A 23,890-nucleotide genomic window follows, 5' to 3' on the forward strand; every position below is an offset into this window, starting at 1 on the left:
TCGTGCACCAGGCCACTAGTTATTCTATATATTAAAAGAGAAACAAGCCACGCCCATAAGCCACACCCACCAGCCAATCAGGAGTGAGTATGCAAATTAACCCAACTAAGATGGCAGCGGCCATGGAGCTGGAGCGAGCAGGAGGCTTGGGTTGCCCCCAGTGATGGAGAAAGCCAAGTTTCCCGCCTGTCCTGGCCAGTCCTGGGCTCTGCTCAAGGCTACAAAGTTTCAATTATAGAAGATAAATAAATCCCGGGAAGAAAAAAAAAGGAGAGGCTGGGAGCAAATTGACCAAATGTCGGAATGACCCGTCTCTATGCACGCACTGACCACCAGGGGGCAGACACTCAATGCAGGAGTTGCCCCCTGGTGGTCAGTGCACTCCCACAGAGGGAGCACCACCCAGCCAGAAGCTGGGCTCATGGCTGGCAAGCGCAGCAGTGGTGGCGGGAGCCTCTCCCGCCTCCACAGCAGCACTAAGGACCCCTTGGGGGATGTCTGACTGCCAGCTTAGGCCCAGGTCTAAGCCAGCAAGCAGACATCCCCCCAGAGGTCCTGGACTGCAAGGGCTGAGGGACCCTTCCCACTCTAGTGCACGAATGTCGTGCACTGAGCCTCTAGTATATTCATAATTTTATTTATGAACCAAAAGGTGAGTTTGGCCATGGCCAATGAATGCTAGACTAGTACTTTATGATACATGTATCAAAAAAAAAGTAAAATCATGGTTTTTCAAGCAATATTTAACGTCATAAAGATGGTTACAGTACTATCAGTGTTTAACTGTGTTAACCCCAGATATCCTCCTTGGACAAAAGTATATCTCTACCTTTCTCATGTTTCTGTTCTATTTACTTTAACTGGCCTTTAGTATGAATAAAATCACTTTTCATTTCTTTTTTTCTTTTTATTGAACTTACTAGAGGCCTGGTGCACAAAAATTTGTGCACTTGGGGGGGTCCCTCAGCCCAGCCTGTGCCCTTTCGCAGTCTGGGACCCCTCAGGGGATGTCCACCTGCTGGCTTAGGCCCGCTTCCCGGGGGATTGGGCCTCAGCTGGCAGTCAGACATCCCTCTGGCAGCCTGGGAGCCCTCGGGGGATGTCCACTTGCCAGCAGGGAGCAGGTCTAAGCTGCATTCGGCCATCCTTAGCGTTGCTAAAGAGGCAGGAGAGGCTCCCAACACCACTGTTGTGCTGGCAGCCGTCAGCCTGGCTTTGCTGGCTTAGGCCCGCTTCCCGGGGGATTGGGCCTCAGCTGGCAGTCAGACATCCCTCTGGCAGCCTGGGAGCCCTCGGGGGATGTCCACTTGCCAGCAGGGAGCAGGTCTAAGCTGCATTCGGCCATCCTTAGCGTTGCTAAAGAGGCAGGAGAGGCTCCCAACACCACTGTTGTGCTGGCAGCCGTCAGCCTGGCTTTTGGCTGTGCAGAGCGCCCGTGAGGGGCTAATGGCTATTTTCAGGCTGGTCAAACCCCCCAGTGGGGACCCTCATCCCATGGGGGTGTGGCCAGCGTGGTTGAGGGGCTGAGGGCTGTTTTCTGGCTGGCCACACTCCCTTCAGGGTTGGGGGCCTCACTGGGGTGTCTGGGTGAAGGGCTGAGGGCCATTTTCAGGCTGGCCATAGTCCCTTTAGGGTGGTGGTGGGGTCCCGCTGGGGTGCCTGGCCAGCCTGAGTGAGGGGCTGAGGACTATTTTCAGGCTGGCCATGCCCAAGGGCTGGAAGCAGGTATCTGGGATTTATTTAACTTCTATAATTGAAACTTTGTAGTGTTGGTCTGGCTGGAGCCTGGGTTGCCCTTGGCAACTGAGGCTCCCAGTGCCTCCTTGAGCGGAGGCCCTGCCAGCTGGAAGCAGGTATCTGGGATTTATTTATCTTCTATAATTGAAACTTTGTAGCCTTGAGCAGAGCTCAGGGCTGGCCAGGGCAGGCGGGAAGCTTGGCTTGCTCCATTGCTGGGGGCAACCCAAGCCTCCTGCTCGCTCCAGCTCCGTGGCCACTGCCATCTTTGTGATGGAGTAATGGAATGACAGAGTGAGGAAGTGACAGTTAATTTGCATATTACTCTTTTATTAGATAGGATTGGGGTGACACTGGCTAACAAAATTATACAGGTTTCAGGTGCTCAATTCTACAACACATCATCTGTACGCTATATTGTGTGTTTCCCACCTCAAGTCAATTTATCCCCCCTATAGCCTTTTCCACCTTCCCCTGACAATTTCCACACTGTTGTCTATGTCCATAAATGTTTCTCTCTTCTTTTTCTTTTTTGCTCAATCTCTCTACCTCTGCCCATAGGTAACTCCCCCCCACCCATAGGACAACTGTCAGTCTGCTTTCTCTCTATGAGTCTGTCTCTATTTTGCTTGTTTGTTCATTTGTACATTGGATTCCACATATGAGTAAAAAATGATATACTTGTCTTTCTCTGACTGGCTTATTTCAGTTTTAGTTTTTATTTTACTTTTGAAATTATAATAGATCATAATTGATCTATTAAAATATTACATTTTAATGTTTAAATACTTGCATATATTAAGAAAGGGTATTTGTCCTTTGTAAAATTGTAAATATATGATTATTCAATTTTATTATGGGTTACATTGACTTGGTATTAGCTCAAGAACCTGGCAATCATTTAGAGAATTGTTTTGTTTTTTAAATGGAAAATTAATTCAGAATATCAAGTGTCCCATTGAAAAGTTAGGAACCACCTGAACAAATGTTTATGGTGTCACTGATCTCTCTTGAATCATACGTAAGTCTAGAAAAAAGAAAAAAATTATCTTCTAATCTCTTTCCCAGTGGTCACATGTTTCTCAAAAAGGATATAATTACATTTTGAACAAGAGTGTTCTTTGTTGTATATGACAGTAATGCAGGTGTAGGCTCCCCGCATACTAATATGCCAGACTTCTTCCCTGGAGTGTTACATCTAGTCACACATCCTTCTGGAGCAGATGGAAGAGGGATACTACCTGCAGTTGAGAAACATTAAAGAACTTTGTAGCACCTACTTAAATGAGTTTGAAATGTATCATTTTATATGCATTAAGTAAATGTGGTAAGATTTTGTTTGTGGCACCAAAATTCATGAGGTTTAAAATGAATAACTTGAATAATTTTCTTTTTAGATAAATGTATGAGTTGCCTATTAGAAGTAGCTCTTTCAGGAAATGAAGAACAGAAACCTTTTGACTACAAATTGCGACCTGAAATTGCTGTCTTTGTAGACTTGGCATTGGGTTGTTCAAAAGAGCCTGCACGAAGCCTTTGGATCAGCATGCAGGATTATGCTGTTAGTAAAGGTAAGATGAAGAGAATAAAGGGGATAAATATGTAGCTAGCTCATAATACTATGTATGTGTGATACATGTAAATAGAAGATCATAGGTTTCTCCCTATACTTTTTTTTTTTTTATAGAAAAGGGTATTTTAGAAATGACATTTTTTAAAAATTTATTTTTCCTCTTTGTGAAAAATACCCTTGAGTTTTTTTATTTTATTTTAAATCTTTATTGTTGAAAGTATTACATATGTCCCCTTTTTTTTTTCTCCCATTGACCGTTTGTAGCCCGCCCCCACCCCTGGCCTCCACCATCCTATTGTCTGTATCCATGGCTTATGCATATATGCATACAAGTTCTTTGGTTAATCTTTCCCAGGCCCCCCTGCCCCATTCCCCCACCTTCCCTCTGAGATCCGTCATTCTGTTGCATGACTCCATGCCTCTGGATCTATTTTTTTCATCAGTTTATTTTGTTCATCAGATTCCACATATAAGTGAAATCATGTGATACTTGTCTTTCTCATTGGTTTATTTTGCATAGCATAATAATCTCCAGGTGCCTCCATGTTGAGGGACTCAGTTTTGTTTACTGCTGTATGTCTAGCACACAGAACAGTGTGTGGGATCTAGGAGGTGTACTTGTTAAGTAAGCGTGTAGAAAAATGACATTCAGATGTGGGATTACTAAAGCTATGACCTCTGAACTGTTTTCTGAGCCCTTTTAAATGTTTAATACATTTTTATTTTCAGATTGGGACAGTGCAACTTTAAGTAATGAATCACTCTTGGACACTGTGTCTAGATTTGTTCTTGCAGCTCTTCTGAAACACACGAATTTACTTAGTCAAGCATGTGGAGAAAGCCGGCAAGTAACTTAAAACTATCCTCTGACAAATATTTGCTCTCATGATGTTAGAAATTAAGTAACTTTTCTATTTTGGTTCTTTATATTTAGATATCAACCTGGTAAAAGCTTATCAGAAGTGTACCGTTGTGTGTACAAAGTTCGAAGTCGTTTACTTGCTTGCAAGAACCTTGAACTTATTCAGACCAGGTCATCATCACGAGACAGATGGGTAAAGTTTGAAATTAGTTAATTTCTGTGTTTTTTTTGCAAGCTGTGAGAGATAGCTAATTATTGATTTATGTCAGGAAAAGAAAAATGCCTTGCTATTGCAGATGTACAATTAAATATTGAGCAGTTCTTTTTAGTGGAAAAAAAAATTGGACAAGTAAGAGATTTGGGGATTATTTAACTCCATATTTATCAAGTATGATATGGCTGCTAAGAAAGTTTATATATTCTTAGGCTGTATAAATTATTTAACAAATTGAATTGTCTAATCATGAAATATTATTCCTTTATTTTATGCTGATCAGACCACATTTGAATTATCATTTAATTTGGGGTACCATAATTTATGAGGTACATTAACAAACTACCTTGGATTAGTGAAAGGTCCAAAAATCATACATAAGTGAAAGAAATGGGAGGCACAGGATAGCTACCTCAAAAATACTGGGCATAGGTAGGATCAAAGGGTAATAATTTTATGGTGAATCATTGCTAGCTGAATGTAAGGAAAACAACCTTCTATGTTAGGGTTATGTATACTATTGGGGGTAAAGATTGAAACCTCTTATTAAGGATGTTCCAGAAGTAATTCATGCATCAAAAATGAGATGATTTTTAAAGTACTTGGTAATCCTGATAACATGACCTTGTAGTTATAAGTATAAGCCTGCATAATACATCAACTTCAGAAATGCTTACTTTGAAAGTTTATACAGTAGATGTTTTGCACTGTACTCTTTAGATCTTAGATTTTAAAAATCAAACTCTATCTCTACATTTCTATTACAGTATTCTTTTAGCCTGCCCTTATTTAATATTTTGGGTCTGACTATTTGCTAGTGACCTTGAAATTCTATGAAATGTATTAATTTGTCATTTTGTTGAGCCTCATATTTGAAAGTCACATATATAGTGATAATGATTTATGTACTGTGTGAGACTGACATTGCTCAGTATCTCCATCTCAGTGAAATTCTTAAGTTATTTACTGGCCATAAATCACAAAATAACTTTTGTTATGCGTTGAAGGATATCATTAAAATCTTTATTTGTGCTTTGTACTTATATTGGTGTGGGAAAAGATGTACTATTATGATACGTGTGCCTCTCTTGGCACCTGTTTTAAGGATTCTTTCCTCTAGATGACTTCTAGATAGCACAACCACCATGGGAAATAAAATTAACATTGTTCTTACCAGATTTCTAATTTTTGGTTTCTTCAGGGGCAAACAGAGTAAAGAAAAACCTAAAAATAATACTGTTTGAAGAATTGAAATTTGCTAAGAGAGTAGAATTTAAATGTTCTCACCAAAAAAAAAGTTAAAAATACTGTTTTAGAATTAGAATTATTAAACATTTATACAAAGTAATAATTAGAATTATTAAACATTTATACAAAGTAATAATATATATAACTTAAGGGGAGACTGAATGGAATCAAAATTATATTTTTTAAGTACCTTTTATTCTTGGTGTCAACTCATTTTAAGTTGCAGAACTATAGTTTATAGCTGAATAACAATATAAATGTCAATTTATAGCATGGCATTTTTTATTTTTATATTTTTATTGATTTCAGAAAGGAAGGGAGTGGGTGAGAGAGATAGCAACATCAATGATGAGAGAGAATCAGTGATCGGCTGCCTCCTGCATGCCCCACACTTGGGATCAAGCCCGAAACCTGAGCATGTGCCCTGACCGGGAATCGAACCGTGACCTCCTGGTTCATAGGTCGGTGCTCAACTATTGAGCCATGCTGGCCAGGCTATAGCATGGCATTTTAATAAAAATACTGAGAAACAAAGAGTATATAGGTATCTCTGTATGTATTTTGTGTAGATACATTCTTTCTATTTTTTTTCATATTTATCTAGTATGTCTTTTTGTAGTAACTTCATTTGTTATTATTGGTACTAGCAGTATTTTCCATGATAAAAAGTCAGGGTTTTAATGAAGTTTTTCAAAGTTTTTGAAAAATATGTTCAATATAACTTGATCATTTCTTTAAGATCTCAGAAAACCAAGACTCTGCAGATGTTGATCCTCAGGAGCATTCATTTACCCGGACCATTGACGAAGAAGCTGAAATGGAAGAGCAGGCTGAGCGAGACCGAGAGGAGGGGCATCCAGAGCCAGAGGATGAGGAGGAAGAACGGGAACATGAAGTGATGACAGCTGGCAGTGAGTATACACCTTACTTTACAGAGATACACAGATGTGTATTCTTTTTGGTATGGGAACTGAGTAGAGAAGAAAGAGAAAGACATGTTTCTCTGGTTTTTCTAAAAGAATTTGATATTCCACTGGTGATCTGAATGTACATTAGTTAATATTTCAGCCCTGTGCTAGTTATTGAATTTCATGTTTGGGGCTGAAAAATTCTGGAAGCAGGCTTTGGAAACCATACCAGTTCCACCAGTCTCATGCATGAAATGATGTCCATGAGTCATTAGATAAGGGCATTCAAAGTATGTCCTCTCAGGGGTTCCAAGTTATCCATTGATAGGCCTACCTCTGTCTGGTGAGGAAGAGAGCCCCCTTCTATGCATATTAGGAGAGCTCAATTATTTCATATGTAGAACTTTTAATAAGTTATAAATTTTACTCACTGACTACACTGCTCTTCTCAGAAGGGAGCAAGAATATATGTGAGAATATTGTTGGCTGGGTAAATAACACTTTTCATACTTTCATATCCTGGGGCTATAGACAGTTTTTAAAGGTAATCATTTATATATTTAAAGAGAAATATTAAAGCTTTTAAAACAGCGGTCCTCAACCTGTGGATCGCGACCCCTTTGGGGGTCGAACGACCCTTTCACAGGAGTCGCCTAAGACCATGGGAAAACACAGATATAATTACATATTGTTTTTGTGATTAATCACTATGCTTTAATTATGTTCAATTTGTAACAGTGAAATTGGGGGTCACCACAACATTAAAGGGTCGTGGCATTAGGAAGGTTGAGAACCACTGTTTTAAAACATTTGTTATTATTTTTTGAGTGAGTTGGCTATTTCAAGTTAAGGTGTATATTCACTTTGTAGCCTAAAACATTATGTCCAGCTATGCATTTAGTTTTGGGATTGTCTGTCTATATCATTTAGTTGGACATTTACTTTATTATCAGTTTGTTTGTGTTCTGGGTACTTCTAAAAATGATCTTGAGGCTGCTCAAAACAAGACCAAAAACCATTAAAAATGAGGGAAAGATAAAGTCTAAATGGAGAAAAGTATATTGGAAGTGGAAACGGAGAATAATTAGTAAAAACATAGGCTGACAAACCTTTTGCAGTTGAACTTAAAACTTTATGAAAGCAACGTATAACACACAGTTATAATAACAGAAAGCATAATAGTCATCTGCAGAGTAATAATTTTTAAACTACCATTTTTGAGCACTTACTGTATGCTGGGCACTGGGTCAAATTCTTCACATAAATTAACTCATAAATCCTTGCAAAAGTTTTATGAGATGAGTATTACTCTATTCTTAAGATGGTCAAACAGAGGTTTTAAGAAGCAAAATTATGTGTTAGCACCACAAGTAGCAGCAGCTGGAATTAGAACCAGGTCTGCCCAAAATTCCAGTGACCATTCTCTTAATCACTTTAACTGATTTCTAGTTCTGGACTCTGTGTTTGTCGCTTTGATTTTCATTGAAATAGAGATTTTCAACAACATAATGAAAATATCATCATAATAATTCGATAAAACATACAGATGCATTTTTAAAGTTTGTATTTCCATATAAACAGATGAATCTAATATTTTACTAACTTTTCTGCCTTGGTTCTCCAAGAATACCCTCTTCAGTTCAAATTTGATCAAAATATTATTTTCCTATTGTGAAGTGTCTGCCACTACATCGGAACCTTGGTATACCCACTGACTTTTTACACTTAGAGATTGGCACGAGCTGGTATCAGATAGGACATTCCTGGTGATGCCATTTGACTCTTGAGCCAATCTTGGCCATATGGTGTAATCAGACTCTGTTTCAGCAAAGGCCTTTAGAGGTTGTGTTATTTAATGTATTCAAGTTATAGCAAAGTGTAGGTGTTAGGTATTATATGGAATTTGGAATGGGAAAGGGGCCTTTTCATTGTAACTATTGCAACTTAAATTTTGTCTGTTTCTTTTGTAACCTGACATTTTTCATACAAAGGTCATGAATGTAAATAGTTATTTTTATCTAACTCAGTGCTTCTCAAACTCTTGTGGACTTCAGAATCATCTGGAAGGCTTATTAAAACACAAATTTTTAGTTTCATGTCTAGAGCTTACATTCAGAAGTTCTGGGATGAGTCTGATAATTTGCATTTCTAACAAGTGTTCAGATGATGTTGATGCTGCCAATCTGAGACCACACTTTGAAAACCACTGATCTAACTTATAAAAAAGAATAGAAATAGAATTAATCAATCTAAATTCTATAAAGGCATGAGTATTTCCTGTTGTAATTTTCATGAAAAGTTTAATATTTTGTGTATTTTTTTGTATAATTTTAACTTAGTTACTATGCTGCATTTAATATCTAAAATAAGATTTTTCCCTTTTTCAGTAAGTTTTTGGTCCAAATATTTTGACTATTTTTATTGTTATTTTCTTTGCTTTTCTCTCCCCATGTGTTAAGACCTTGTTTTTGTGTTGCATGTTACAGAAATCTTTCAGTGTTTCCTCTCAGCCCGTGAAGTAGCTCGTAGCCGAGATCGAGATAGAATGAACAGTGGGGCAGGGTCTGGGGCTCGATCTGATGATCCACCTCCTCAGTCTCAGCAAGAGCGAAGGGTCAGCACAGACCTTCCCGAGGGTCAGGATGTGTACACTGCTGCCTGCAACTCCGTGATCCATCGGTGTGCCCTCTTAATATTAGGAGTAAGCCCTGTGATTGATGAGCTTCAGAAGCGGAGGGAAGAAGGACAGTTGCAGCAACCTTCAACAAGTGCCTCTGAAGGGGGTGGACTTATGACCAGGTGGGACTGGCTAGAAACTTAACAATTACTCTCTTCCCTTTGTTTATGCATTGAAATGGTTTATTCTCAAAGTTAGAGTATTCTTCTGAAATTAAAACAGACATGAATAGGAAATGCAAATTGACTAGGATTAATTAAAAGTAATATAAAGAATAATACTATTTCAGCCTGGAATGTAAATTTCTGAGACACAGTATTTCATATGTGTAAACAGCAGTAGTTAGAAACATAAGTTATTGCATGTCTCTGTAATTTAGTGGCATGCAGATTATTTTGATGTAATTGAGAATGACTTTGTGCTTAGACAAGAGCCAGGATTTCCCATCAACAGGTGTAATTACTCCTCATTGTGTCTGTATTATCTCTGTGCTGCCAGTTCCATTACATTTTATGTTCACTAACAGTCCCAAATAAAAAACTTTTCTTTGTGCATGTGAGACAGGAGTGAAAGTCTTACTGCAGAGAGCCGGCTAGTCCACACAAGCCCAAATTATAGACTGATCAAATCGAGGAGTGAATCTGATTTGTCTCAGCCTGAATCAGATGAAGAGGGTTACGCACTGGTAGGTATACCTAGATTCAGCCAAGAAGAATTTTTGTTTTCAAGGTATAGAGACTATATGAGGCTTTAATTAGAGTAATATACATTTGTTTTACCCATATAAAAACTTTTTTTAAAGAACTTTTAGATAAATTAGAGACCTATATTGCATAGATATTTTCCACTTACCTGTTAACGACTCTCAGATTTCTGTCTTTAGCTCTGAGTTCTTAAACTGCAAATTCATGTCTCTGATGGATATTTCACTTGAACATGTGGGGTTACCCCAATCTTTTTTTTTAAACATATATTTCTTTATTGATTTCAGAGAGTATGGGAGAGGTAGAGAGAGATAGAAACATCAATGATGAGAGAGAATCATTGATCGGCTGCCTTCTGCATGCCATCTACCAGGGATTGAGCCTGCAACCCGGGCATGTGCCCTTGGTCGGAATCGAACCTGGGAACCTTTAGTCCGCAGGCCGAGGCTCTATCCACTGAGCCAAACCAGCTAGGGCATGGGTTACCCCAATCTTAACCTATCCAAATATGAACTTATCTTTCTCCTAAATCTCCTTCTCTCATATTGCCTTTCTTAGTAGGTGGTACTATTAACTAGCCAGGCTGGAAACCTGGGCTTACACAAATGGTACATAAATAAAAGATGTTTAAAGGGAACTTCTAAGCATAAAAGATTCCTCCTCTAAGGAAAGTCGAACAGTGTCTTCAAGCAAGCTTCATTGTCTCATGATGTTTTTGTCCTTTCTTTTATTCTTTATTCCCATTAGTTTCTTTGTGCTCTCAGTTCATGTTCCTAGTTTTGCAGTCTACTGAGATTTCTCTCTGTCCATTTTCCCTTCCTAGTCTGCTAAGTCTCATCTAATCTCCCATCCCTGTGATAATTTTATAACATAGATCATATCCTTCTCTACTCAAAACCTTCAGTGACCTCACTTTTTCTCAAAGTAGAAGCCTAAATCCTCACAGTGGCCTACAAGACTCTATACATCCTGGCCACATTACCTCTCCTATCTCCTCTTCTACTACACTCCTTGGTGATTCTCCTGCCACACTAGGCTTTTGGTTTTTCCATAAACATACCACACAACTTCACCTAAGGGCCTTTACTTAGCAGTTTCTTCTGACTGGAATACTGTTGTCTACATGACTAATTCCCTCACCTCAAATACTCATTCTGTTGTTACTTTTTCAGTGAGGCCTATTCTGACCACTCTATGCACTTGAAAAAAATGTTTATTCCAGAGAGAGACAGAGTAACTGAGAGATAAACATCAATATGAGAGAGAAACACTGATTGGTTGCCTCAATTACACGCCCCCAACTGTGGATTGAACCTGCAACCTGGGTTTGTGCCCTGACCAGGAACCAAACCCGCCACCTTTTGGTGTACAGGACGACACTCCAACCAACTTACCACACCAGCCAGGGCCTGACCACTCTATTTAAAATTTCAATTTGCCCTCCCTTCCACATATTCATTCATTCCCTGTATACCTTGCCTTGCGCTGCTCCCCTTTCCCCCCACAGCACCTAATGTAATTTATTTTTTATATTTATATCAGTTTCTGTTAGCCTACAGTAGAGTATAAGCTCCTTGAGGACAGAAATTTTTGCTATTTTATTCACTGCTGTAGGCCAAGCATCTGTAGTTCCTGGAACACAGTAGGCAGTCACTGAATATTTTTTGAATAAATAAATGGCTGTTGAATCTATTTTGGTAAAATTTCTGTGCCCATTCTTTCTTTTTTTACTTTTTGATTCAGGATCTTGTTACCTTTGTCTGAAATGGTAGTTTTCAAACTGAAATCCCTGCTTTTCCCCATTCCTCTCCTTAGTCACTGCTCTCTAAGATAGAGCTCTTGAAGACACAAACAACAAGAACAACAAAAAACCTGCTTATCATGCTACCTTCATATTCAAAACCTCAGTGATTATACTGACTACTAGAAATCAAAGATTCTGGAACATATTGCCTGCCTGCATTTGGAACCAGTTTTCTCCTGCAGTAATCTGCATTTTTGCCATACTAATCCATCTGCCAGACTCTAAACATACCTCTTGAGCCTCTCCTCAAGCATTGTTTGCTTTAATGTCTACTTTCTGGGTTTTGTTGATCAAGTCCTGTCTCTTTTAAGGATTGACTAAAATGTCCGCTGTTATAGAAAGCTTCCCAAGATCACTTGACTCACATTGACTTTCACTGTTTTTTTTTTTTTTATAGCAGTTTGTTAGTAGCTTTGATAAACCACTAGGGTTTCAGAATTATTTATGTATTATTATTATTTTTTAACTTTTTGATTTAGAGAGAGAGAAACATCAATTTGTTAATCCACTTATTTATGCATTCACTGATTGATTTAAAAAATATTTTTTATTGTTGATAGTATTACAGATATCTCCCATTTCCCCCTCTTTTATCTTCCTAGTCTCTACCCAACCCCCAACTCCACCCGCCCCCAAAATTGGTTGATACTTGTCTGTGCCCTAACCTGCAACTTTGGTGTATCAGGATGATGCTTTACCAACTGAGCTACCCAGCCAGGGTCCCAGCTTCTTTATATTTGAAGTGGGGAATAATACTCCCTGTTACGCTTGTCTCAACTGGACTGTGAAGAACAAGTTTGGTAATACAATTTAAAACATTTTGAAAATTGCTTGTCCAGTAGCTCAGTTGGTTGGAGAATCATCCCATACAACAAAAGATTGCAGGTTCAATCCCTAGTCAGGGCATGTATGGGAGACAACTGATTGATTTTTCTCTCTCACATCAATGTTTCTCGGTTTCTCCTTTCCTCTCTCTAAATAAAAACATATCCCCAGGTAAGGATTAAAAATTTTTTTGAAAATTAATTTGTTTTCAAAACAAAATGGGAAGATAGGTCAGTAGAGGTGGGCCAAGTCTAGATTTAATTGCCAAAATTGTTCATTTAGTTTCTACAGAATTTTTAAAAAATTAATAAATACATTTTTGAAAAAGATTAACTCGATTATTTTTCCTTATGGAATGTATAGAAAGATAGTATCATAAAAGATAGAAAAGTCAACTAGAGAAAAGCAGACTCTGTTGCAGATGAAGGATAATCTAGGCACAGCTTCAGACAGCCTGCCTGGTGCAGATGAAGCAGAACAAGCAGTGGAGGCAGTTTCGGTTTTTCAGCTGAAATATGTTACCCTCCTGTCTGAGGTTGTGTGGTCGTGTTGCTATCCTCAACATCTAGTAGTACTTCATTTATCCTGAATTATTAGTGACTAAAATGGTTTTTTAAAAATAACTGAAGTTAACTAGTTTAATAATTCTAAACCTTTGTTTTACCTTTCATAGAGTATTATGTGATACATTATCTATTTCTCTTAGTAAACAGAGAAGAAACCTAAGTAAACAATTAAATCTAAGTTTAACTCCTACCCCCCCCCCACCCCCCATTTCACAATGGATTTGATGTGGTGTACACAAATAAGTACTTTATAAAAGGATAAATTAGGATGAAAGAAGCCAAAAATAAAAGATGACAAAGTGATGTTTTCAGGGGCTGGGTGATAACCATTTCATGTTTTGTCCAGCACCAAATGGCTTGAGAATATATTATTTCTGGGGTGTGTGTTTGTGTGACAAAATGTATTTATCTACAATGTGAATACTTGTGTCTATATGTGTGACCAGGTAAAGATTTTCTATAATAACGTTTACTAAATGGATCTATTTTGTCACTCTGCAGCTTTTCTTCTTTGCCACCATTTTTGTGTGTGTGTGGGATAGAGGACAATTGAAATTGTTGAGACCATAATATCGAGTCTGTGCATAAATTTAAGACATGTAGTTTGTGCATGGTTGATTGTACATAAGAGCAGGCAGTTGTTTATACTGCCCCCCACACACACATACACAGAAATATACTTCTGTTCTTCCTGAAGCCTTTACTATTTTATTAAGCTGTCTGCCATTTTAACAATTTGAGATTTCTTTATTTAGTAGCCTCTTAAAAACATTTAAAACCTTTAAAAATACTACCACAAGGGTTAGGACTATGCTCTTTTTCTGTTAGTGTGGATTGGATTCATCGGATTCTCTTTCTCTAAACACTTAGCCAGGACTAGTGGGAGCTTTGAAAAGAATGAAAGTTAAGGATAGAGCAAGTAGGGATTGTGGAAGATGGGACTTTGCTACACAGGCTTTAGGCATCTAGAGGATATTAATGAGATGTGTTTGGAAGGTAAAAGACAAGGATTCCAGAGAAGAAAAGGTGGGAACAAAGAAACATTTCTGCTACTTCAGTGTTAGTTAATGTGAACCTTTGTGTTTTAGTTTCTGAGAATTATGTGCTATGCTTTCTTATAGCTGTTTTCAGTGAGCTTTTAGAGACTTATTGTTGATGTGACTTGACTGGTAGCACATTAAGTAGCACATTATTATAATTATATAGATTAATTTTTGTTAGTACTCTGTTACATTCTAATTTTATTAATAACTTTTATTACGTATATTTAACGTTAATAGAATGGAAGACGAAATGTTGATTTGGACTTGGCATCATCTCATAGAAAGAGAGGTGAGTATTAAGAAATATTAAATATCTGGTTAAATTAAGTAGTTGTTTTTATATCTGATGTATTTACAATTTGATTGTTTGAAAATTAATTGCAAAATTTAGAAACATTTTATTAGAAGAGTTAAATGGAAGATCATTTTCTTTAAAATATATACCCTTTTAAAATCTAGGAACGGCTAGGAGTTAATAATAGGCTCTGTTTCTCATTTGTCATGTGTTTTGACTTACTAAAAGGCCTATGGAATGCCAGAAGCGGTGCTTTATAATTGAGGATGAAGGGTTATGTACATAATTTGTCATGTTTTAGCTCACTAATATAGTTATAGTTTAAATGGTATTACAGGGAAAACTCTTTACCCCATTTGCCTCCATATATACACACTTTCAAACAAAGTTTCTAGTTTTCCTCTTGCCTCATAAGATAAAGCATGTAAGAGATGAACTGATGGTTTCTAAAAAAAATTTCCCATGAGGAATAGTTTTAGTGTCATCAAGAGTACACTTACTTGTTAGAAGCTCTGTCTTAGTGAATAATATAGTTAACTCTTGATTATATGGGCAAGTGGGTGAAAGAACAGCAATTTTAAATAATAAAAATACAAGGATAACTATAAATTCTCGAAGTATTATTCTCTATTTACGGGTACTCTTATTAAACCCATGTGTATTGTGGTTTTGAAAAGATGAAATATTAAAAATTGTCACTAGTGGTAGTTTTCTATAAGCCTCTGGGGGAAAATATTTTTTTTTCATGGATTAAGTCTTTTATATTTCAAAATGAAACCCATTTCCTGATAGTTTCCTTGGCAGACTGTTAAGTGCCCTTCATAGGAAAAAAATGGGATGAGGGAAGAAACACATACACACACAGTTTTTCATTTTTGTGTTGGTACTTCTATAGAGTAAAATATGGCAATATTTTGTCCTTTAATTATAATTAGAATATATGAAGGATTTTTCTCAAATATTAGGAATAAGGACTAGAGCTGGTGCTTTCTGTATTGAAAAGTCTTTTGAGACTATAACATATCAGTGCTGTTGAGTTTCTTAAAACAATTATGTTATTTGTGATAAATAAATTAAATGATGTACTAATATGCAGTATGTGTTTATCTTCTGGTTATTTGAAAATTGGCAATTCGTGTGCTATAATTGGCCAGAATATCTTTTTCCTTAACAACTGACTTAGGAATTAAATTTTTGGAATAGATTTACCTTCCTGATTTTGATTAACTTAAGTGAATAGTGTTGTTCAAAATCTGTTATATTAATGAATGCATATCATTTTATGCTAAAGAGAAGATAGCTCCAAACTTACTGAGTAGCATAAGGGATCCAACTTATAGTTTAAAAGCTTCCTACTATATTTATAGATGATAATCTATTGGCTAAAATGATTCTTTTCTCTTAGATCTTTATCATGCTTGTAAAATATAAAATTGAGATTCAGTCTATGTTAACCATGTCAGCATGTACCAAAGTCATCCCTTGGAATAAAATAGAAAGTGTTAAGAATAACCTAGAGCCCAATGCAAGTTATAAAATTTTACTCTTAGCCCTAGCTGGTTGCTAAATGGTTAGAGCTACAGCCTGAGAACTGAAGGGCTTCAGATTTGATTCTGATTAAGGACCTGTACCTTTGTTGCAGTCTCAATCGCCGGCCCCAGTTGAAGGGGAGAGTCCATGTGGGAGGCAACTGATGAAAGTGTCTCTCACACATCAATGTTTCTGTCTTTCCCTTCCCTTCTACTCTCTGTAAAAATCAATGGGAAAAATATCCTCCAGTGAGGATTAACAAAAATAAAATAATACTAAAGGGCTTAATTCAAGCAAAATATTATTCAAACAAAAGTTTCGGATGTACCAAATGTAAGATAGTTAATTTTCATGCCTCCCTGCTCCTAAAAACGTATGTTTTGTGTGATCTGGCAGCCATTCCAATGCTAAACCTATGTTGTGTGTATCTGATGTCATTTTTCTATTAAGACCAAGCATCATGTTTGTGTTTGTAAATCTTGTCTTGAAATCAGAGAAAAAGAATAACCTAGAATTATTAACTGAGTATTAGTAACCTAGTGTTATTAAGAATAACCTAGAATTTGAATATAAATTCTTGGGAAGAATTAGGTAACATTTTAAAATTAGCCGTAACCGGTTTGGCTCAGTGGATAGAGCGTCAGCCTGCGGACTGAAAGGTCCCAGGTTCGATTCCGGTCAAGGGCATGTACCTTGGTTGCAGGCACATCCCCAGTAGGGGATGTGCAGGAGGCAGCTGGTCGATGTTTCTCTCTCATCGATGTTTCTGACTCTCTATTCCTCTCCCTTCCTCTCTGTAAAAAATCAATAAAAATATATTTTAAAAAATAAAATAAAATAAAATTAGTATCCTCTGAGTTGCTACCTGTTCAAAAATTTTAAACAATTATCCTATAAGTAGATGTGGATTTCCTGTAGTTTTAGATCTAAGTAGATATAAACTAATTAAGCCATTAATTCAAATTTTGTTTATAGATAAACCAGTTTCTCAAAAAAGCTCAAGGTAGTACCAAAATCTATTAACTTGTTGGAATTTAATTTAATTTTGTTGAAAACAGAAAAGCAAATGCAGGACCTCATGGAGAATTTCTTTTTAATTATCTGTTAAGGAAGTTAGACAAACTAGTTATGTCACTTTTTAAAAAATACATTTTTATTGATTTCAGAGAAAAAGGGCGGGAGAGAGAGATAGAAACATCAGTGATGAGAGATAATCATTGATTGGCTGTCTCTTGCACACCCAGTATTTGGGATCAAGCCTGCAATCCAGGCATGTGCCCTGACAGGAAATCGAACCGTGACCTCCTGGTTCATAGGTTGACACTCAACCACTGAGCCATGCCAGCCAGGCAGTTATGTCACTTTTCATGATATAACTTAATGTGGTACCAATTTATTATAGTTATTACATTTTTAATGTTCCCAGGAGAAAATTTTGCTGATAGCTTTGTCTCTAGGAAAAGGTAACTAGAAAATAGAATTACTATTTCAGAACGGATAGTAAAAATAGTTTTTAATCTCATGAATCCTAGAGCTTGTGGATTATACAATAAAAATGTACTTAGAATTTGAAATGAAATTGCTGCTTCTCCCCACACTCCAGTTAATGTTTCACAGTTGGTCCAAGGAAGCTAATATGTTAGGAAGGGGTAAAGCAAAGTGAGCTCTTTAAAAGCATCAAAGTTAAATTCTAAAACCAAAAACGACATAAATTACTTTAAAAAGAGGTGACACATATTTCTGCTGAGCACCTCAGAGATAATATGAAATTTATACTCATTAAACACTTGTAAACTGGATTGTTCTCATCACTTCAAACATATTAAGTTATTTAATTCTCATAACAGCCTGAGTAATCTTGTTAAAGATGTTGGTGTTCTGGTACTTTGATAAATAATTTAAAGATTTGCTATGGTTGTACAGAACTGGGCTCCTCCTTTACTGAAACTTAGTAAAGAAACTTAACTTTAGTTTTCATATTTAAGCTGAAACTGATACAGTAAGAGATAGTGGGGGAGGAAATGGTGGGTATGCCAAAGCAATTTAAAAAGCAACATATAGTATTAGTAAGAATACTATATGGTTTGACTATTTCCCCCACCCTGGTTCTTTAAATATAGTTAGGGTTTTATTGCTAAAATGGAAACATTTATCAATGTGTGTTTTGTGGTGTAACATGAATGGGTGAAATGCTATTTTATCTCTGCATTTCAAATTGGATTATATAAAGAGGAGCAAATGTAAATGTTGTCATCTGTATCAAATTTCTCCTTTTGTCTTCTGATTCTTGTGTGGTAGTGTATTTACTCCTTTTTGGCCAGTTGAGCCCCAGAAAAAAGAAGAGCTTCAAGCAAGTACATGATGGCATGTTTAATTTTTTTTCCCCTTTTAGCTTGCCTACATATTTTATGGTTTATAAAGTATGTATTGCAGCTCTGCCATGTTCATTTTGAAAATTCCATTTAAGAACCAAAGTTGTAAGGACAAGTAAACAATTTCAAAAATTTCTTGTTGGACTTTTGTATTATTTTCTTTTCATAGTAGGTGATTCTTAATTAATGATAAGTAAGAATTGGGCTTAGTCACAGTTACGCTATAGAAGCTTTTGATATGCTTTTCAGACACAGTATTTGCTATATTCAAATAAAAAATATAGAACAAACTGAAGTTACCAGGTTGTTATAATTTTTAAAAGAATTTAGAATGCTTTCATCTCTCACTTTCATTCTGTAAGTTTTTGTTTTAAAGTATTATTGATGTCAGCCTAATGTTTTATCCTAATGCTTTCAGATAAGTGTCCTTTCTGTTCTCTTCTTACATTCATGCAAAGTTTTATTTGGGTCATATACCTAAGTTGTATCCTTTAAATTAGGGGTCTGCAAACTATGGCTAGTGGGCCAAATTTGGCCTCCCACCTTTTTGGTGTTTTTTTTAATCTATAAATAAAGTTTTGTTGGAATACGCTACACATTTGTTTGTGGCTGCTTTCACCCTATAGCAGTACAGTTAAGTCCTGCAACAGAGACTTTCATGACCCACAAAACTTAAAATATTTACTATCTGGCTCTTTACAGAAAAAGTTTGCTTACCTCTGCTTGAAATTGTAGAGAGGATTTAATTTGGGTGTTGGCCACCCACTCCATAGAATATTTTGGAGTGTATTAAGGCAATTCAGTATTTGTATATTCTTTACATTCAAACCTTAGTGTAGGCAGGCAATTGAAATTCCCATGCGCTAATGACTTATGACTTGATTGATAACAGGAATATATAAGACAACCTCCCATAAAATTAAGGAATTAGTATTAATAATTTAGCAGATCAATTTAATTGAACACCTCTTTCCTCAAGTTCAAGGAAATTGGACAAGATAATCTTTAAGATCTCTTTTACTTTGGTCCTAACACTAACTCATTGCACATTTTTTTCATTTTGAAAAGTGGTTTGTAAGGGATGGAAAGCAGAACTTTTTATTCTGAATTGTATTATTGAACAAACAAGCTCAATGCAATGAGCCAAAAACTATAATTTGTAAGTTAAGTATACATCTAGATTCTGAATATGCAATGCTTAGGAAAATGGAAAATAATTTTTTTCCCCTTAACCCCTACTTTAGTCTTTAAATACTTCTAATTTAATTAAAAATTATATATCTGTGACATTATTAATTACTTAATTAGGCATCTTTGAAGTTTTACTCTTTTCTATTTTACACAAAAAATATTTAGCTATGTAATTTGGGGAAATTTTCAGATTGGTATTTTTCATGTTCAGTAAAACAGAATATTCAACATTTTTAAAGAATTCTTGTTAAAACATGAAAGGCAGATAAACCATATATTCTTTGTCATTCTAAATTATTTAGTAGAATGTATATAATTATTTTACAGTTACTTTATGTTTGACTTTCTATTTTGATTTTGCAGTCCTGGGGTTTTACTGACACCGATGTGATAATTCAAAAATAAATTATACAATTAATATTTTGTTAGTTTTTTTTCTCTGTGGGCATTAGTGCTTAAATAGTTCTCTTCCCAAATCTTTTCCATCTAGTTATGTAACAAATATAATTTTTGTAATGCATAATTTATTGAATACCTTTAGATACATTTCTAATAGAGAAATTTAGTATATTCACATGATAGAATATTATGCAGCACTCAAACAAATGAGCCATGGCTATATGCAATAGTGTGAATGAATATTAGCAATATACTATTGAATGAAAAGAGTATGTCATATATGTATACATATGTATATAAATTATACTTTTTTATAAAGTCTAAAGTAACTAGAACTAAACTTTGTTAGGGTATATATATATATATATATATATACTAATAAAACAATATTTTACAACAATAAAACCAAAGGAATGATAAAACCAGACTTAGGGATAGTAAAAACCTTAGATAGGAGACAGGGAGAGATGGGTTGGAAGAGGAACAGATAGATACAAGTTATTGTTAGTTTTCTAGTTCTTGTGTTCATATTTATTATAAATAAATATAAATACAAAAGCAGGCCATGAATGGACCAACGATGAGAATATATCGTGAGCCCAGGATTATGACTAATCTAATTTGTATACCTGAGATCAGTTAAACTAAAAAAGACAAAGCCTGTAGGAATTGGACATTTCTATATTTATTTAAAGCTAATATTGCCATATGACTTGGACAGTTGTATTCAAACATATTAACATTTTTGCTGTCTAAAGATTTTAGTCTAGAAAAGGCTCATTGGCAAAACTAATGGTATTATATTTTGCAACTACTGTGAACCATTTGGTAATTTTATATACCTGTCACTTTATGGTAAATCTTACATATTCTTGTCTGTGAAACTTTGCTTCCTCTATATAGGAGTTTCACAATGTGTAATAAATATGCACATGAAACAGTGAAAGTGTTCCTTATATTAATGAAATCCAAAGGGTGATGTTTGTGTCTCCTTTCTGTGTAAGTTTACTTGCCCTTCAATATTCATTTTTTGGTAATGTTTTATTGCAGATATGTAGACACTTTGCACAGTCTTAACTTACTTTTTGCAATGATACGTTAAATCAGATGAAGTCCTATTACTATAGGTCTTAGCAGCAGTGTCCTAAGTGCCCAGTTCCTTTTTGTTCATAAATAATGGTCTGGTTTAATACTGCAGAGCATTTTAAGCTAAGCATTTTGAGAGCAGCTTCTGCCTTCCTTTTTCTTGTGGCAGTGTGTTGCTAAAGCGCTTACAGAGATACTGGTACATCAAACAGGGCTTTCCCTTTATTTTCTTACATTGCTATAGTTTTTGTTTGTTATTTTTTTACAAAAGCATTTTGCTCCGATTCACTTAATGCATGCATGTATTCAAACATAAGTATCCATTTCTCACCAGTTGGTATGGTAGCAGTACTCAGCCCTCATCTAGTTTCAGATTGTGTTCTCTACAGGGTTACCATTGATGCATGTTTGTTCTGTTTGTATGTAGGTCCTATCCACAGTCAGTTGGAATCCCGGAACGACTCTTGGGCTCGCCTGAAACATAGCAGAGACTGGTTGTGCAATTCCTCTTACTCCTTTGAGTCTGATTTTGATCTTACCAAGTCTTTGGGAGTTCACACTTTGATTGAAAATGTTGTAAGTTTTGTGAGTGGAGATGTGGGGAATGCCCCAGGTTTTAAAGAGCCAGAGGAAAGTATGTCTACAAGTCCCCAGGCTTCTATCATTGCAATGGAACAGCAGCAGTTAAGAGCAGAAGTAAGTCTTTGATATTTATTCCTGTGAGGGACTATGGAAACTTAAACTGAACCACTGAATGTAAAATTGTGGGGAAAACTTTTCCTTTTCTTATATTCATTTCCTCCCCCTTTCCTCCACCTGAATACTTTGGTGTCATTATCTTAACTATAGCAGCATATTTTGTTTGAAAAGTGCATTTTTTATTTCCATCTCTTAGAACAAGATACTCTAATCAGAAGTCTTATCTCCTAGATTCTAGAAACTATAGAGTGAGACTGGCTATCTCTTCTCAGAGCCTCCGTTTATCTTCCTTTAAAAAGGGTTAGATTAGAACACCATAGTAATAATGATGAATGCTAAAATTAGGGAGCAGAACTTTAAGGAGACACAGGATGTCTGCTTAACCTCAAAGTATCTCCCTCAAAATATTTATTGATTATTGTGTTTTTAACATGTCCACAAATTCTTTGATACTCGTTTCTCTGGGAGCTGGAGCTTAACTCCTCCTCCATTTGAGGGTAAGTTGGACTTAGTGACTCAGGGCTAACAACAGTATGAAAAGGGAGTAATTTTATGTTGCAGAAACCTGGCATACATCTCCTGAACCAAGTGCCCTAGCTGGTTTGGCTCAGTGGATAGAACCTCGGCCTGTGGACTGAAGGGTCCCAGGTTTGATTCCAATCAAGGGCACATGCCCGGGTTGTGGGCTTGATCCCAGTAGGAGGCATGTGGAAGGCAGCCAATCAATGATTCTCTGTCATCATTGATGTTTCTATCTCTCTCTTTGTCTCCCTTCCTCTCTGAAATTAATAAAAATATATAAAAATAGATAAAAAGAAAAAAAAGAACATTACTACCCGGCTAGTATGGGTCAGTGATTTAGCATTGATCTGTGAACCAGGAGGTCAAAGTTCCATTCCCAGTCAGGGACATGCCCAGGTTGCAGGATTAGTCCTCAGTGTGGGGCGTGCAGGAAGCAGCCGATCAATGATTCCCTCTCATTATTGTTGTTTCTGTACATGCCCAGGTTGCGGGCTTGATCCCCAGTAAGGGGCATGCAGGAGGCAGCCAATCAGTGACTATCTTTCATCATTGATGTTTCTGTCTCTCCCTCTCCCTTTCTCTTCGAAATCAATAAAGATATATTTAAAAAGAAAGAGTAACATTACCAGTAATAAGATGGTGATATCATGTAACTCTGATAATGTTAAAAGAAGACTTTAAAGTATTCTTCCCCCAAATCCATAACTCTAGTTCAGTCATGAGAAAACATCAGGCAAACCCAAATTGAGGGACATTCTATAAGCTACATGAATAGCTCTTTCAGTGTGTCATGGTCATGAAAAACAAGAAAAGACAGAAACTGTCATAGACTAAAGGAGATTAAGGAAACATGACAACTAAATGCAATGTGATATCCTGGAATAGAAGAAGGATATTATGGGCAAATTGGTGAATTCTAAATGAAGTCTGTGCGTTAGTCAGTAGTGTTGTCCCAATGTTAATTTCTTGGTTCTGTCTCTCTTTGCCTCTCCCTTCCTCTCTGAAATCAATAAAGATATATTTAAAAAAGAAAGAGTAACATTACCATAGTTACATAAGATATTAACATTAGGGGAAGATATGCAAGAACTCTATCTTCAAAACTCTTCTGTAAATGTAAAATTATTTCCAAAAAAAGAGAGGAGGGTTAGGCTGATTGACTACAGTGATAGATATTGTTCTCCTAGGGAAGGTAGAGTCAGAAGTTGAAGCGAACCACAGAGAAACCTTTCAGAAATACTTCTCACTTATATGTGGGATGTAAAACTGAAATCAACAAATGGACAAACAAGAAAAACAAATAGACAAAAAAAACAGATAAAATCTCATAGACACAACAGTATCTATGAAAGCGGGGAGGGTAGTAAAAGATAAGTCAAATATTTGGTGATGGAAAAAGATCTGACTTTAGGTGATAGACACACAATGCAATATAGATATGTGTCATAGAAATGTACACTTGAAAACTATATAATCTTATTAACCAGTGTCACCCCACTAAGTTTAATTATAAAAAAGAAATATTTCTAATTCTTGAGCTAGAGTATTATAAAGTTACTAATATAGCAATAACTATACTACCTTACAGTTTTGAAACCTTCACATATATCTCCTCATGAGCATCATAGTAGCTTT

General features: G+C 36.2%; 1 protein-coding gene across 16 annotated transcripts in view; it reads left to right on the forward strand.

Annotated features, from left to right (window-relative positions):
* The window catches only part of HERC1 (HECT and RLD domain containing E3 ubiquitin protein ligase family member 1), a 172,472-nt gene that overhangs the window by 63,900 nt on the left and 84,682 nt on the right, over window positions 1–23,890 (forward strand). For 14 of the 16 annotated variants that reach the window (XM_015568536.1, XM_015568535.1, XM_015568534.1 and 11 more), the window contains 8 exons: window positions 3,135–3,308; window positions 4,040–4,154; window positions 4,245–4,365; window positions 6,374–6,545; window positions 9,002–9,341; window positions 9,784–9,904; window positions 14,399–14,450; window positions 21,462–21,730. In XM_015568536.1, coding sequence (XP_015424022.1) covers window positions 3,135–3,308; window positions 4,040–4,154; window positions 4,245–4,365; window positions 6,374–6,545; window positions 9,002–9,341; window positions 9,784–9,904; window positions 14,399–14,450; window positions 21,462–21,730 — 1,364 coding nt within the window. The remainder of the gene's footprint in view (window positions 1–3,134; window positions 3,309–4,039; window positions 4,155–4,244; window positions 4,366–6,373; window positions 6,546–9,001; window positions 9,342–9,783; window positions 9,905–14,398; window positions 14,451–21,461; window positions 21,731–23,890) is intronic. The other 2 variants (XM_015568540.1, XM_006770797.2) reach the window with 1 other exon arrangement.

Source organism: Myotis davidii, unplaced genomic scaffold (genome assembly GCF_000327345.1).
Source record: "Myotis davidii unplaced genomic scaffold, ASM32734v1 scaffold461, whole genome shotgun sequence".
NCBI classification, from domain to species: domain Eukaryota; kingdom Metazoa; phylum Chordata; class Mammalia; order Chiroptera; family Vespertilionidae; genus Myotis; species Myotis davidii.